Source organism: Gopherus flavomarginatus, chromosome 3, assembly GCF_025201925.1.
Source record: "Gopherus flavomarginatus isolate rGopFla2 chromosome 3, rGopFla2.mat.asm, whole genome shotgun sequence".
Taxonomy (NCBI): domain Eukaryota; kingdom Metazoa; phylum Chordata; order Testudines; family Testudinidae; genus Gopherus; species Gopherus flavomarginatus.
Genome location: NC_066619.1, coordinates 112,929,282 through 112,946,908, shown reverse-complemented (window position 1 = coordinate 112,946,908; position 17,627 = coordinate 112,929,282). Strand labels below are relative to the sequence as shown.

Here is a 17,627-nt window from a genome sequence, read left to right as displayed (position 1 = left end):
GCTTTGCAGCATATATCTGCTTTTACTGTCTAATACGACGCTTTCAAATGTTTCTAGCCTCAAGTATCTAGAAGCTTAAGTCTTCCAGATTTCCCAGCAAATGTTGAAGGCTTGAATTAGCATGTTGATAATGCTGCAAATATTATTAAAATTCTGCTGTTGTCTCATTTTAGATAGTGATAAACTTTTTTACTTTTACACAGATGTAATGCACTTCAGTAGTAGTATAAAAACAGCATCAAATATTCAAAGATTACTAAAAGGAAGATTTTTGTACCTGATTTAGGCATAATTTATTAAACTTTTCTTGTAGGACATTATCATCATATCACTGGATACTTTTTCTTGATGGATTTTTTACTTCAATAAATCAATGCTGATTTAAATATTGGCCCTTTTCCAAATTGCTTGAAGACTTGATGCCTAACAGCAAAGACAGTAATCTTTTTCCTTAAGCAACCATTTGTCATCCCTGCATAGCAGTGTAGCTTGCATTCAAAGGGATTTTGTGTGTAAACGAGGGGAAAATTTAGTGTTACTTGTCCGTATGTAATGAATTTAGCTCTTAATGATGAAGGGTATTCCAAGTGGACAGTCTTTTGCACCTATCCAATATTCAGAAGCACTAACAGTGCTTTTTTGTAACTATTTCAGTGTTATTGATCAGTGACTCTCTGAATGAGGTAAGCTGGTCACAGCAGAATAAGAGCTTTGTACAAAAATAATACAGTGCGCACCCAGGAAAAAGAAAAATCACATCAGATAATTATATTTCTATGCATCAAATATCATGAAGTGCTGTCACTCTAGCACTTTTGTTGCAGTTGTGACCTCGGGAGCTCCTCCTTTAATAGTCTGAATGATTTTCTCCTCTGTATATTGTCTCCACTAAATGGGGAGAATTATTAATAGCATCATGGGGCAGGTATTTGGGTGTTGTACAGCAGCACTTTCTATACAGAAGTAGGAAATTCAGTTAAACTGCAAACTTTAAAAATAGCTATTAAGGAAATTGTACTCTTAAATTTGTAAGGATTGTTCATTTTTGGGAGGTTTCAGAAAATAATTTAAAACTAAGAACGACCAATTTTAAAAACATATATGCTTAAAAGAAGTTTCCCTGAAATAATGCATTTAATATAAAATGTACTTCCCTGTCTTCCTTATATAAGTTACTGTGAAACTGGTAATCATGCCTCTCCAGCAGAAGAGTCAGATAGAAGCAGCTGCAATGACTGCATCCCAGTTTATGCGGGAAATGAGAGACCGTGTTGCCTAGTAGATTGTGCACTGCACTGGGATTTAGGAGTCTTGAGTTCTAATGCCAGCTCTGCCTCTGACCTTCTGTGTTACCTGGGGCAAGTCACTTTACCTCTCCATGTCTCAGTTTTTCCATCTCTTTTGTAAAGTGCTTTGAGATCTGCGGCTGAAAGCATTATATAAGATCTTAGTGTTAATATATATCAGTGTTACGTGTGGAATAACGCTGTGGTACTAGCAATGAGAACTAGTATCATGGAAGTGTGGGGTTAGACATGCCTCTTCTACTCTTTTGAGAGCAGCGCTGAATCCTTGCATTGTGAGGTGCCAGATTCTAGTCATACGCTTTCTTCTGATTCAAATTGTGTTAAAAATTCCATCGGAAAACGTAGCAGAGCATAATGTAAATTCAGAAATCTTTCCTGGAGTTGTTTACTTGAGATAAAAATTAGTTTACATTTATCATGCTAACAGTCTTCAAAAGATCCAAGGAATTGCATTAAAAGGTAACATCCCTGAGTCATAACAACTTCAAGTGTTGAAATATCACATAATTTCCACATTCTGGATCTGGGATCTGGTCAGTAAGAGAATTTTTCCTTTGAGTTAGGCTTTGGTAGATCTACCTTAAACAAAAAGTATTGGCAAAAACATTTTCTTCATGGGAGGTGAATTTCTACAAAACCAGTTTTTAAGTTGCTTTTTCATGTTTGCAGCAATTTGCCAGTAGGATATAAATGTCTGATTTCAGTGCAGTTCTGGCTGCTGCCTGAAGTAGTTTCCTGTTCGGCTTTTTTCTGTTACGCTAGATGTGTGTTTTGAAAGTATTGAAAGGAAGGCAGGATGTTTTATGACATTTCTGATCCCCTTTTCCATTATAGAACTTATTATTTTCAAGGAAAAGAAGGATGGGGTAGAAGTGGCCGGTGGATGCCTGCAGTACATAAAGCCTGTGTGCCTATTTAGCAGTCAGTAACAAGCAAATTTAATTCCATCTGTTGTAAGATATCCTGTTCAGTTAAAAAGGCATGATAATACAAATCATAGAGGACGAGAAGGTCAGGCCATACGTTGTTTTGTTTTCATTCTTTCATTCACCTGAAAGGTTATATTAGCTACACGGCTTTGTTTCACTTACCAGTTGAGACATTTTATTAGGTATAACATTAGACATTTCATTTTTTTTTCAATTTTGGAGAATCAATTTTTTAGCTAAAAAACTTTTTCTTAGTATGAATGGTTTATGTGTTGCAGGATTGTTGATTCACATATTATAGTCTCCTAATATAAAGATTTTTTGAGCTTCAGGTACAGTAAATGTGCTTTGAAGCTATTTTAGTATCTGTTGTTTTAAGTGAGAGAGAATTTTACTTGAAAATTCAATACTATTTATTTATTTTGGTATGTTTAAAATATGCCAGTTCAGATCTCTGTGGGCACATAGAGACTTTATCAAGAAAATTAATACCTTGGGCCAATGACCAAACTAAAGTTATTGGGTTTGATAGAGGAATTATGGGGTAAAATGCCATGGCCTTTGTTATACAGGAGGTCAGACTAGATACGATAACACTCCCTTCCAGCCTTAAAATGTGAGGGTATGTCTACACAGCAAAAGCTGTACATGGGCTAGTCTACCTGACTTAATTTGAATTCAGCTAATGCAGGTAACAGTAGCAGCGAAGACAGCACAGCATGAGCTTTAGTGTGGGCTTAGTGACCTGAGAACATAGGATCCATGCTGGGCTTGTACTACCTGGGCTGAAGCCCATGCTCTGCTGTCTTTGCTCCTATTGTTGCCCATGCTAGCTTGATTCAAACTAGCTCAGGTTGGCTAGCCTGTAGGCACACTCTAAGAATCTAAAACTGCTCTCTGCTCTTTTCAAAACAAGCATTTTCATACGTGTCACTCAATCCTTCCCAATTGCGTAAAAGCTTGGGAGTATAGGTAGATCTTGCAGCAAGAAAATAGTGATATGGTCTTTTTCTGCCTTCCCTAAGGATCTGATATTTGTGTTGAAAAGGAGTGGTGATAGAACAGAATGCTGTAATATCTCTCCCCTCGTCTTCTCCTCCCAGCTAAAAACCCTTGTGACAGATGAGCAACTGCTCAAAACTACTCGTTTCCTCAGAGAGAGAGAATAATGGAACCATTCAAGGGTAATCCAGTCTGTCTATTGGGTTCAACAGTACCCTTGTGTTTAATAATAACAAAGGCAAATGATAGACCTGAAAGAAACAGCATAGACGCTTGCTTATTGTTTGTTATTAGTAGGAGTTCGTCAACCAATGAAATTTCCATACTATGTATATGCTAAATGGACTATCCTCACAGAACCATGAGGAATCCAGGCATGGCTGTAGTTGTTCAGGTAATACTTTCTGTATGACCATTCCTCCCAAAAACGGCATTTCATATTCAAGGCTTTTTCTACTACAAACTATAGCAAATCATTTAGTTTGTCACATGCAGTATATATTTCTGATTTCTCCTCCAGTGCACCTGCAGGAAAGACATGGTAACAATATCAATGGATATCTTTGTGAGGAAGTTTCAACCAGACAGATATCAACTGTGGAAACAAGGAAAGGATTTATACACCATTGATCACACGAAACCCACGCCTGAAACAACACCTGAGGTAAAGGCCTGGTTGCAGAGAAGAAGGAAAACAAAGAAACCTCCCAAATGGTAATTAGAGTTGTTCACCTTCCATTTAATTAAAGTAAAATATGTTGTTGTATATTTCCATTTTTTTCAATGCCCTTTTCTCTGACATTCCATTAGAGTTGTTCATTTATTCTAGTCACAGCTAATTTAGCTCTTCTTATAATTTAACCATGAGCTTGAGGCCAAGAAAGTCATAATTCATAATGATTGTTTAAATGAAAAATACATTCATTTTGCAACATGTAAGGAAAATGCATAGCTGAAGTTAATGCACATGGAGAGGTGGCCATTGCTTCTAAAGCAATATTTAAATCTTTTCCTTTGGTGAGGGTGTGTTTACTAGCACTTACACTGTGTGTAACATCATCTCCAACCAGGAGATCAGGAAAACATCTGTAGAGAGTGGGCTAAATGCTATTCATTAGTTAGAAAAGAGGGGTATAAAACAGGTGCAGAATTGTAGCAGCTGTGCATAACCTCTAGCAATAGATTTAACATTCAGTAGCTTGTAGCCTAGGAGGTCTATAGAAAGATTCCTATTTGGCAGACTCTCACAGTGCCACTGCCAATACCTGCTATATCTGCTATGGATTAGCAACAGGTTGGAGTTTGGCATAATGAAATCCTTTACCCAATTGTCAGTGCAGACTTTACTGACATACCTGAAAAGTTAACATTTTGGGTTATCATTGACACTATCAAAGTTTTGACTTTTTTGATACAGCTGGATCCAGTGTCATCATATAGATAGTGTATTTTGGGGGAACGTTTTCTTTACATGCAGCATTTCTCTTTTGTTTGCACTTAACAGAATTCCAACTGATTTTCCTATTCATTATTGCTTTGAGTTTTAACTGCTAAAAATTATGACGTGAGCTTTGCTTGTGTCTTGTCAGAGCAGGGCACAATTGGATCAAGTTAGAGATAATACTTAGTCCTTTAATAGCCCTTTTAATCTTCGAATCATTTTGCAAGCATTAAATTATTAAGGATGATGCCCCATTGTGACTGCATATTGGCAAGTGAACACTACACTGTGAATTTCCTCCTTTACTTTTTAAATGAATTTGCTTCTCTTAAAAGGTGATGTGATAGCACTGGAGACAAACATTCTGTGCTTATCCACTGGATGAGTAAAACAAAGGCAATGGCATTGTGTGGTGGGGGCACCCCAGTTCGTTGTGTTGCCCCCACCCAAGGCTTAAACTAATACCACCTTACTCAGTCCGGGGTCCAAACAGCCACCAGTGTCTTAGTCCCCAAGCAGGTTCCTTTCTGGCCCTTGTAGTAGCTGCTGGTGCTTGGGCACAGTGCAGGCTTGGAGTGATGAATCCCAGTCTCTGCTGCCTTGCTGGTGTCCGTGTCTGCAGTCACCATGCTAGTCAGGCTTCTTTGCTGGATCTAGGCTACTCCTTCAGCTTGGCTGTAACCTGCTCCCTGGACTGCTTCTCTAGCCCCAGATTCTGGAGTAGTATTCCTTCCTCCAGTGGCAGGTGGGATGGCAGAAGGAAGCCAGTTATGAGGTTTCCTCCCAGTCCTCTGTCCAGTCAGGGTTCTGGAGCCAGCTCCCCTCTCTCTGCTTGCCTCTTAATGAATCAGGGTTTGTGGAGGTAGGGGCTTCTGTTCTCGTGGAGGGTAGAGTTTCTCTCCACATGAGTTTCCCCATATTGCTCCACAATATGTGCCTCAACCGTGAAGTAGAGGTTCACATCTAGGGGTGAGATGTTCATTTTCCACGTTGACTCAACTCCCAATAAAGATGCCACTTAATGTTTACTGTGAAGTACTGTGAAGACTAGCTCCTGACCTTCCTTGGCGCTACCCAAAGGGCTGAGGGATACTCCAAGCAGACTTTTAATGTGTGCATCTGTGTGTGAGCGAAGACTTAGTGGAACATTTTCAAACCTTTAATATAGTTTGATTTGTGGGATATTCAGGAGTGTCTCAATGTGTTAGCTTATCCAAACTGGTTTTCCAGCCTATAGTCTTCTATGAAAGTCCTTTTAAAAATCAACCATACAAAAAAAACAGCAATTCAAAGTTGTTTGATATTTTTCCCTTAACAGAAATTATATTGGGCCCACATTCAGCAAATCGCTACATGCTTTAGTACATCCTTATTCATCAAAGCACCTAACCACACGTTTAATCTGTTTACTGAATTGGGTCCTTAGTTTGGAGAATTTGGTCGAATTCTTCTTCGAGTGCTTGCTCAATGTCCATTCAACTTAGATGTGTGTACTCGCCAAATGCACTGGTGCTGGAAGTTTTTCTCTCAGCAGTATCCGTAGGGGACTGGCTTCAGTGCCCCCGAAGTGGTATGCACATGCCACGGTATATAGGGCGCTCCCAGTTCCCCGCTCTCCCCAGTTCCTTCTACCGCCAGTGACGATGCTGAAACTGTTGCTGCTTCAGCTAGTGCTGTTGCTGCTCAATTGTATGAACTAGTTATCTCCTGTATTATACTGTATATAGTTTTCTGTTAGTGTTTATAAATCCCTTAGCTATAGTTAGAGGGTCTCACTCCTCATCCTGGTACCACTCATCAACTGTGAGACACACAACGCTAGCTCCAAGCTGTCGCAGATCTGTTGAGTGCCTCCGGTCCCTAAGACCAAGCTCCAGATCAGCTTTCATGTAGAGTGACCGGCACCGGTTGAGACAGAACCACCGTTCTGCTCCATCCTGGTCACCTGGGAGCGACCATTCAGGATCCAGCCCTGGTTTGGAGTGAGGTTCCCTAACAATGGGACAAGCTCTGGTACTGGCTATGTTGTTGGCACTGAAACCAGCCCCATGGTCTCCACCGGCACCGTGGTACCCATGGAACTTGTGGGGGTTCACCCAGCCCTCCCAGGCCACCTGCTTGGTGTCTGGAGCCTCAGAGAGACCAGCTGTCTCTCTCTACCCTCTGGTGCACAAAGTCTTGGGTGTGAGATGCCTGGAGGTCTAAGAGGGAGCAGGGGAACAAGCCATTGGGTCCCCAATGGTTGTGGAGGACCCTACAGCATCCTCCTCGTCGTCACCAGATGAGACTATAACGGGGTCCCCTCCCCTGGTTCCTCTGGATGACACTAAAGCACACCAGGAACTACTGAAGAGGGTTGTTGCCAACCTGGGTCTTCAAGCAGAGGAGCTAGAGGAGCCTTTGGATTCTTTCTTCAATGTCCTCTGCTCCACAGCACTGGCCAGGTTGGCTCTGCTCCTTCATGATGGGGTCTCTAAGATTACTAATGCCCTGTGGCAAACTCCCACCTCCCTGCCCCCCATCTCCAAGAGGGCTGAGTGCAAGTACTTTGTGCTATCAAAAGGCCACGAGTACCAGTATACCCACCCTGCTCCCAACTCCCTAGTGGTGGAAGCAGTTAACCACAGGAAGTAACAAGTGCTAGCCGGGGTACTCCTAAGAACAAAGAGACTAGACTTGTTTGGGTGTAAGTTTATTCATCTTCTAGTCTCCAGTTGAGGGTGGCCAAGCATCAAGCCCTCCTAGGATGCTATGATTTTAACATGTGGCAAGCCATGGCCAAGTTCAAAGGCTCTCTTCCTGAGGCTTCTAGGAAGGAGTTCTGGGCTATTGTGGAGGAGGGCACTAATGCAGCCAGGGTGATGCTCGAAGCGGCATCAGATGTGGCGGACACCGCCGCCCAAACTATGTCCTTGGCCATCACCATGCGCTGGGCATCCTGGCTGCTCCTTTCTTGCTTGTCTACGGAGGCTCAGCAGTTGATGCAAGACCTTCCCTTGGATGGGCAAGCCCTGTTTGTGGAACAGATGGACAATAAGCTCCATGGCCTAAAGGACTTCTGCACGACCCTTATAACACTGGGCCTGTATGTCCCTGGCCCTGCCCACAAGGGGTTTAAGCTGCAGCAGCCTCAGGGCCAGGGGAACCAACTTCGCTAGGAACCTTCACATAAGTCGTCCAGACGCTACAAGAGGCATCCTAGCCAACAACCTTAACAGGTCTCTCAGTCAAGCTTGACCTGCAATAAGCAGGCGGGCAAGCGCTCATGTTGAGGGTACGCCCAAGGGAGACCTATCACATTGTTCCCAGGATCTTCTGTCATGGTATAATTCCCCAATCTGAACCTTAAAGTCCAAAAGTTGGGGTACTAGCATGAATTCCTCTAAGCTTAATTACCTGCTTAGATTTGATACGCTGCCACCAACCAGGAATTCCAGTGCCTGGTACACTCTGGTCCCCCCAAAACCTTGCCCGAGGACCCCCATATCATAAACCTTATCCCAAGATTTGGACCTTAGCGTCCAAAATATGGAGGTTAGCATGAAAACCTCCAAGCTTAGTTACCAGCTTGGACCTGGTACTTGCTGCCACCACCCAAAAAATTAGAGTGTTTTGGGGCACTCTGGTCCCCCTGAAAAACCTTCCCTGGGGACCCCAAGACCCAAATCCCTTGAGTCTCACAACAAAGGGAAATAATCCTTTTTCCCTTCCCCCCCCTCCAGGTGCTCCTGGAGAGATACACAGACACAAGCTCTGTGGATCCAAACAGAGTGACTCCCCCTCTCCGTTCCCAGTCCTGGAAACAAAAGCACTTTCCTCTTCACCCAGAGGGAATGCAAAATCAGGCTAGCCAAATCCAACACACACAGATCTCCCCCTGATTTCTTCCTCCCACCAATTCCCTGGTGAGTACCGACTCAATTTCCCTGAAGTAAAGAAAAACTCCAACAGGTCTTAAAAGAAAGCTTTATATAAAAAGAAAGAAAAATACATACAAATGGTCTCTCTGTATTAAGGTGACAAAATACAGGGTTAATTGCTTAAAAGAAATATGAATAAACAACCTTATTCAAAAAGAATACAAATCAAAGCACTCCAGCACTTATATTCATGCAAATACCAAAGAAAAGAAACCATATAACTTACTATCTGATCTCTTTGTCCTTACACTTAGAAACAGAAGATTAGAAAACAGAAACTACTTCTCCAAAGCTCAGAGACAGCAGGCAGACAGACAAAGACCTCAGACACAAAATTCCCTCCACCCAAAGTTGAAAAAATCCGGTTTCCTGATTGGTCCTCTGGTCAGGTGCTTCAGGTGAAAGAGACATTAACCCTTAGCTATCTGTTTATGACACCCCAAGACCCAGATTCCTTGAGTCTTACAATGAAGGGGAATAAACCATTTCTCCTCCTTCTCCTTCCTTCCTCCCAGATCTTTCCCGCCCTGGGTACACTAGGAGATCACCGTGATTCAAACTTCTTGAATCACAACACAGAGAAATCAGGTTTGTTTCCCCCCCTTGTCTCCCCCTCCCAGGCGTTCCCTCCCTGGGTTATCCTGGAGAGAGAGACAGATTCAAGCTCCGTGAATCTAAACAAAGGGATTCCACCATTCACCCCTCCCTTCTTTCTCTCTGTCTCTCACCAATTTCCTGGTAAGTACAGACTCCTCTTGAGGCTCAACAAGGGGAAAAATCAAACAGGTCTTAAAAAACAAAACTTTTAATAACTTTTACTTTTTTTTCTTTCTTTTTATCTCTTGTAATTTAGATGGTAAAAGTTACAGGGTCTTTCAGCTTATAGACACTAGAGAGAAGCCTCCCCCCAACAAAATACAATTTAAAATACTTCCAGCCAAATACACATTTGCAAATACAGAAAACAATCAAAAGACTGTAACCGCCTTTCTTACTAAATACTTACTATTCTGAATATATAAGAGACTGTAGCAGGGAGATTGGCAAGAAACCTGGTTGCACGTCTAGTCCCTTTCAGGACCCAGACAGAACAAAGCCAAACCCAAAAAACACAAACAAAGGCTTCCTTCCACCAAGATTTGAAAGTATCTTGTTTCCTGATTGGTCCTCTGGTCAGGTGTTTTTGGTTCACTGTTTGTTAACCCTTTACAGGTAAAAGAGACATTAACCCTTAACTATCTGTTTATGACATCTTCCCTCCCCTATTTTTGCCAACTGCCTTTCTCCTTTCCTCCCTGTGTGGGCATTTATAACATCAGATCAATGGGTCCTCAGTATGGTGGCATGGGGTTACACCCTTCAGTTAGTTTCTACCCCTCCTACCCATCCTCCCCGTCCCTCAGAAGCATCTCCTCACGCAGGAGGTAGAGGAGTTACTGCAGCTAGGTGCGATGGAAGTCGTTCCTCCAGAGTACAGGAACAAGGGGTTCTGTTCTGCTATTTTTTAGTCCCAAAAGCCAAGAGTGATCTGCAACCTTTCCTGGACCTCTGAGACTTGAACTGCTTCCTAGTGAAGCTCAAGGAGCACATGATCTTCCTGGATCCGGGAGACTGGTATACTGCCCTCAATCTGAAAGATGCGCACTTTCACATCACCATCTTTGAGGGACACAGACACTTCCTCCGGTTTACTGTAGGTCCCAACCACTATCAATTTTCAGTCCTCCCGTTTGGTCTAGTGACAGCACCGCAACAGACTTTGAGGTATCAAGATCTAGTCAAGGGCAGTTCCAGGTCCAAAGGCATGTTGCGATGCTGTTGCCTCGTCCTGTTGGCAAATGACAAAAAATCCATGTTAGTTCTGGTACAGAGGATAGAGTTCATTGGAGCAGTGCTTGACTCGACGTGCAGCAGGGTGTTCCTGCCACTAGAGAGATTCAGTCTCCGCGTTTCCCCTGACCATGGACAGGGTTTGCCTGTGCCTACTAGGTCACATAGCAGAATGTACATGTGTGTTTTGTCATGCTAGGCTTCGGATGCAACCCCTGCAGCAATGCCTAGCAATGGTCTACTCCCAGTCCAGGGACCACCTGGAAAAGGTCATTACCATCCCTGCGACTGTACTTATCTTTCTGCAATGGTGGACCAGCCTCAAAAAAGTCCTGGAAGGAGTTCTCTTCATCAGCACTTCTCACTAAGTCAAGACTTCGACTGGGACTTCGACTGGGGTCTGCACCTCAGCACCCTCCAGACTCAAGGTATGTGGTCTCCAGAGGAAACAACACTTCACTTAAATATCAAAGAGGTCAGGGTGGTGCGCAGAGCATGCACCGTCTTCCTACCTCACCTATCGGGCAACATGGTCAAACTCCTGACGGACAACACAGGCTCGACGTTCTACATCAACAGACAAACGGGAGTGCAATCCTTGGCCCTCTGCCAAGAGGCAGTCCGTCTTTCGGACTTCTCCATTAACCATGGAATCCACCTATAGGTGTGTCACCTTCCGGGTGCCAAGAATGCGCTAGCAGATCACCAAAGCAGGGACTTCTCCTCTCACCACGAGTGGGTGCTCCATCTGGAGGTAGCCGGCATGATCTTCCAGAGGAGGGAACTCCCCAAGTGGATTTGTTCACCAGAACAGGAGGTGCCACAGGTTTTGCTCCAGCCTGGGTCTGAGCAAGGGCTTCCTCTCTGACATCTTCCTCCTGCCATGGGCAGGAAGCCTAATGTACGCGTTCCCTCCAATTCTGTTCATCAGCAAAGTCCTAGCAAAAATCAAGAGAGAAAAGGCTCAGGTTATCATGATCGCCCCAGTGTGTCCTCGCCAACACTGGTGTGGGATGCTATCGAGCCTGTCAGTGATCCCTCTGTGGCCACTGCCGAACCGACCAGACCTGCTGTCATAGGATCACAGTTGACTCGTGCACCACAACCATGTGTACCTCCACCTCACGGCATGGATATTGAACCCTGAGGAACGGGCCTGTTTGGAAGGGGTCCAGAAGCTCTTCCTCAAGAGTAGTAAGCGCTCGACTAAATAGATTTACCTGGCAAAGTGGACAAGGTTCTCCTGCCAGGTGGCCAAATGGAGCATCTCCTCTTCTCATTCCTTGGTGCAGTTGATCTTAGACTACCTGCTTCATTTGAGGAGCCATGATCTGGCACACTCATCTATCAGGGTGCATCTGGTGGCCCTTTCCGCCTTTCATCCACCCATCCAGGGGAAGACGGTGTTCTCCCATGACATGACAGTCATGTTCCTCAGAGGTTTCGAGAGACTTTTTCCTCAAGTTTGGCCCCAGTCCCTCAGTGGGATCTCAGCTTTGTTCTGCCCAGGCTCATGGGCCCATGCTATGAGCCTCTGGCCTCATGCTCCCTATCTCACTTATAGTGGAAGGTAGCTTTCCTGGTGGTGGTGGTGTCGATGAGGTGACTCTCTGAGCTGCAAGCCCTGACCTCAGAACCACTATACACTGTCTTCTCTAAAGACAGGGTCCAGCTACGGCCCCACCTGGCCTTCCTTCTCAAGGAGGGGTGTACTTTCACATGAGCCAGGACATCTTCCTTCTAGTCTTACACCCTAAGCCCCAAGAGACTAGTGAAGAGAGGCGCCTTCATGCTTTGGGTGCAAGAAGGGCCCTAGCTTTTTGCCTAGATCCAACGAAGTCTTTCCATAAGTCAACTCAGCTTTTCATCTCTACAGCTGATAGGATGAAGGGCCTCCCAGTGTCCACGCAGAGGATTTCTAATTCAGTCACCTCTTGTATTTGGACCTGCTATGGGTTGGTGGGAGTCCCTCCACCACCGATTGTCAGAGCCTACTTGACCAGTGCGCAGACATCTTCGGCAGCCTTCCTGGCACACTTCCTGATCCAGGACAGCTGTGGAGCTGCGAAGTGGTCCTTGGTGCACACATTCACAGTCCACTACGCCATCACTCAGCAGGCCAGGGATGATGCTGGGTTCAGCAGAGCAGTGTTGCAATCTGAATGTCCGTGAATTTTTACCGACCTCTGAGGGGTACTGCTTGGAAGTCACTTAAATTTCATGGACAGGAGTAGCACTCGAAGAACAAAAGACGGTTATCTTTTCCTTAACTGGCGTTCTTCGAAATGTGTCGCTTATTCCATTCCGCAACCTGCCCTTCTTCTCCACTGTCGGAGTTTTCAACAAAAAGGAACTGAGGGGGGCGGGGGGAACTGGCGGTGCCCTATATACCGCGGCACGTGCGCGCCACTCCAGGGGATGCCAGAGCTGGTCCCTTCGGATACTGCTGAAGGGAAAAACTTCCAGCACCCGTGCATATGGCCAGCACACACACTTAACCATAGGAAGACCAACAGGCTTGGGGTCTAGGCAAAGATGCTAAATGTGAAGAATCAGATGCATTGTTAGAGCTTTATGTATAGAGCTTGCCAAGTCCTTGTCCTGCCCTGTGCTTGACTCTGGTCACTGCTGATAGTTGATCATGTCCATCAGTGCAAAATTCACAGGAAATAATGAACAAAACCAAACAGAGTGGCGGGGGGTGGGGAAGGGGTGACCTAAACAAAAAATAAATTACGAGTTTCCCTTTTCCCTTGCTAATTTCCTGCACAGGCATTCTTTTAGAAAATTATTGATCTGATCCTTTCCCTTGCCCCTTACGCCTGACATAAGTAGCTATGTGGGGATTTCTTTTAGGATGTCTATGATCAAAAGTGTGATTGAAACTTGAGTAGGCATACCTGCATTAGCTTTAATATAGCTACCACAGCTAAAAACAGTGAAGATGCAGTGGAATGTGTTTCAATGCTGGCTGTACAAGCCCACCCCAGAACCCTGAGTACACACTCAAGTTGTTAGCCTGTGCTGGTGTCTGTGCTTCCATGTCTTTGCAGCTGTTTTTGGCCTGCTAGCTAGATTAGAGCTAGTGCATGTATGCCTATGTGAAGTGCAGTCACACCTCTGATTACAGCGTAGACAATGTAAGAGGAACGACTGGGTGTCTTGGAGACAATGTTTTCTGCCCTCTGCCTGCCCTTTTGCATAGTGGTTGTGATTAAGGGGAGGAGAATGCAGTCAGGTCACGATTGCTCTTTTGTGATTCTTGACTGTCCGAAAGGTCTCTTGGATGCTGTTGCACCTAGGTATATCACTGAGGCTGCTATAAGTTGTGGCAGGGCCACAGCCTACCCTTGGTAGGCATCAGGAGCATGAAGGTACCTTTTTCCACGTCTCCTCACTACCATCAGTTGGGTTAGGCACAGCAGTAGTACAGCTGAGAATCCTGCCTGTATGTTAGCGTGAGATATGTGTGTTTAAATTTATTAATTATACTATTTTTTAAATTAAAGAAAATAATGAAACAAATGAAGAAGGCCCAAGAATAAAGCAGATCAGAATGACCTCAGGGATCTCCCTTCTTGAGCGATGGCAGATCAGCGGCTTTATTAAAGTTGATGGACACTATTGCACAGCACCAACTTCTATACGCTTTGACAGCAGACGAAGCTCCTGGTTGCAGGGCCAGCTGCAAGTTGTGAAAGAGAAGGGAGGTTAAGTTTCCAAACAGAACAAGAGAGGAACTTATTACAGGAGATGAGTCTCACTTCAAAAAAATGTTTTTGAAATCTTTAGTGATCAGAAGAATTTATCAGCCGTAACTTTTGATACTTTCTTTTGTTGCCTGTTATTTCATAGACTACATAAATGTACTGAAGAACAATGTATTACTTTTGAAGTTACAAAAGAAGGCTGGCAAAGGGGATTCTTTAGCTTCCTTAACTATCATAAGAAGGGCTTTCTAATACTGAATTCTCTCATGTAAGGTTTAGAGCTTTTGCTTCCCAACTGGTTAGATCTTTTTTTAAAATCATATTAGGATACGTTATTAATTTTGTGAAATAGTTCAGTACAAAAACCAACAACAATCATCACCAGCATTTACCAACTTGAGATAGGTGTGTGTATAATGTTTGTGCACACACACAAATATAGAATTGTATTATATTGTGTTTAGTGTCTCAGATGTCACTCCTGCATTGTTATAGTATGTATAGTACTATACTATGGCAGATTTGCAGTAGGCACAGCAATGATTTACTTGGCAACATAACCCTGTTGGTCTGGGGAGCCAATTTCGGTTAAGTAGAGATACTATAATTATTATATTAAAAGTTTTATCAAATCAGTACACATGCTAAATATAATCACTTAGCTAAACTGATGAACAGACGCCTGTGCTATTTAATTACTAGATTGGCAGTGGTGTAGGCACACAGGGATGCATGTCCTGCAAATGAAGATAAAATGTTTTTGTCCATTTCATCTCTGCTGTAATGTATTGATGAAGAACATGATAATTTTGATTCCAGGAATAATATGACTTCCCAACTAGGATTGGGTACGAATAGAAATACAACTATAGGGACGTGCCTGCCTGGATGGAGGTAACACTCATGCACTTGTGGACAGATGCTCTGTCATGCTAGGATCTCAAGAGCAAGTAATTGTGTATAGTGGTTCCAGGAGTTATAAAACAATGCCAGCATTTCAGTCAGCATTTCCAGCATCGCAACACAGTTTCTAGAAGGATCACCTTATAGAGAAGGAAATTCAGGGAATATTAGTGTAGGTAAAATATGGCTTCTTAAAAGGCTGGTTAAAAGGTCGTCAAAATATTTCTAGCTCACTGGCTCCAAAATATACAACCCTTTGATATAAACTAGTGGTGTCTACTACACAGGACACTTCTCATGAAAGTCTCATTAGGTTGGAAATTGGCAACACCTGACTTGTGATGAAGTAATGTGTACAGCACTGCTCTTCTATACTAGAGACTTGAATTTAGGATTTGAGACTCTCACTCCCTGTACCTTGGGCATATGGATTACAACCCATTCAGTTTTTGAAAGCAATAACCAGCATTCTTGCTGCATGTTTGCCCTTCTGTTGGTGGTACAGAATATGCATAAGGTGGGCTGGAGGTTACACTTTATCCATATACTTAAATGTAGTAAAATAACATTTTCTTCAAGGCTCAGAAATTTTCCCTAATTCAGATTCTAGTAGCTGCTGTTAAAGAGGCATATACAATTCCAAAAATAATGATCTTTGTAAAAACTATATGAATGTACAAGACTGATCAGGCAAAATGTCTAGTGCACGCTGGGACTGGGACAATATTATCTAATTTTATTGCAGCTAAGCACATTTTTTTCTTTATTATGTTGCTCAACTTAGTCTCTTTCAGATTCCGAAGATTGGTTCATCAAAAACTAGTTTTGGACTTTGGTTAAGAAAGACTTACTTGATGTTGTTTCAGATTTATAATTCAATACCTTGTTCTAAGGAATTGTGATAAAACATTAGAAGGTTAAATCCAGTCAATTGTTAATCTATCCCTTAATAAATTGTAAACACTATCTTGGCACAAAAAGTTGGGAAATTGTCAGTTTTTTACAACTTTAAGCAGGTGAAAGGGACATTTATGTTGGCAGTCATTTTATCTTATCCAAGACAGACATTCTACTGTGACAGCAATATCTCTTATAATAGCTTCCAGCATACCAGATCTCGATCTAAAAAGCTTAAAACTCCAGAGGACGAGAGAGAATCAGCTATGATCGCTGGTGCAGAAATCATAGCCACTGAAGCAGCTACAGATGGCTTCAAGGTCAATGAAAAGCCAGAAGAAAAAGGGAAGCTGGTAAATTCAGAAGTGCCTTCTGGGGAAGAGAAAAACTTTAGCAGAACACAGCTGGATCAGCATTTATTGGATAATATTGAGGTCTCAGGTGAGATAAGGACTGATTATGTTTCACTTGTAAATTTTAGGCTATTGATATTATGATGCCATAAATCTGTGAATGATAAGGCAAATGTGTTGCTCCAAGTGGCATAACTAAAAATTCCTATTCATAAAGTTTTTATCCCGGGAAATTATGCAAGCAGGAGCATCATATGGTATTTTTATGTGATAGGAGCAAGAGCACAATCAATTTAAAATACTGAGCTGAGAGCAAAACAGGTAAAATTATTTTTACTCATTTATTTTTAAAAGAAAGGAACCTTCCCCCCCTCAAAAAACAGCACAAATGTTTTTAAATGAACTCCTTCCATTGATTGGCACATTGTAGTGAATGAAAAACTTGTCTGGAAAATGATATGAAGTACTTTATCCACTGAGAGACACTGTACAGAATATGTACACTTGAGATGTACTGCTTACATTTACAAGCAGAAAACAAATTGTGTATAATGTTGTAGGGAGTTTTAGTTTTCCTTGTGCACAAAATCCCCCACTTCCAAGTGGACAAGTTATGTTACCTAAGCTACACTAGAAGTGTCTGCTAGAGAGCAGGCTCCCTATGCACACATTACATATGCCGGTGCCAGCCCAGCATATTTTTGTTTACCCTGTTTTGATACTGATACCTTTTCTGAGATTCATTCTCTTGTTAACACTGAATTTCACTGTGGGTAGAACATAGTCTCACACTCCTGTCCAGAAGGGTGCTTAGGCCCCAGTTAAGCAAACTGCTTGAGCACATGCCTGGCGTTAAGCACATGATTAGTCCCTTTGTTTTCAGTTTGGCACCAAAGCTGTTTTCAGGACTGAAGAATATGACCCTTACTAGAAATACCATCCTTGTTCAAATGTATGAACCAGAAGCTGTAGGCATTGTACAGTTCCCAGCACCAGACAGACGACAAGGTGAATTGTCCACAGGTGACTTCTCATGTGCTTAGAAGTAAGTATGTGCATACTTTCCTGAGTTGGGACTTTACAATATCCACCCCTTTGCCTGATTTTCAGAGGTACTGATCATTTGCAACGCCCATTGACTTAAATAGAAGTTGGGAATGTCCATCATTATGGAAAAAACATGTCCCTTCTTAAGTGCCAAGGTGAAATACAAGCTTTGTAAAATAGAGCTCAGTCCATTCTTCTTTTCATAAATTAAAAGATGGAAGATTGGGCCTTTGTAGAGGGAGCCTTGTGGATGTGACATCTGGGCTACCTTGTTACATGTATGGTGCT

The 17,627-nt window shown here is 42.9% G+C and overlaps 1 protein-coding gene across 2 annotated transcripts in view; it reads left to right on the top strand.

The window, feature by feature from the left end:
* KDM4C (lysine demethylase 4C) overlaps positions 1–17,627 on the top strand; it is a 443,189-nt gene that overhangs the window by 234,811 nt on the left and 190,751 nt on the right. For both annotated transcript variants that reach the window (XM_050943102.1, XM_050943101.1), the window contains 2 exons: positions 3,759–3,952; positions 16,142–16,380. In XM_050943102.1, coding sequence (XP_050799059.1) covers positions 3,759–3,952; positions 16,142–16,380 — 433 coding nt within the window. The remainder of the gene's footprint in view (positions 1–3,758; positions 3,953–16,141; positions 16,381–17,627) is intronic.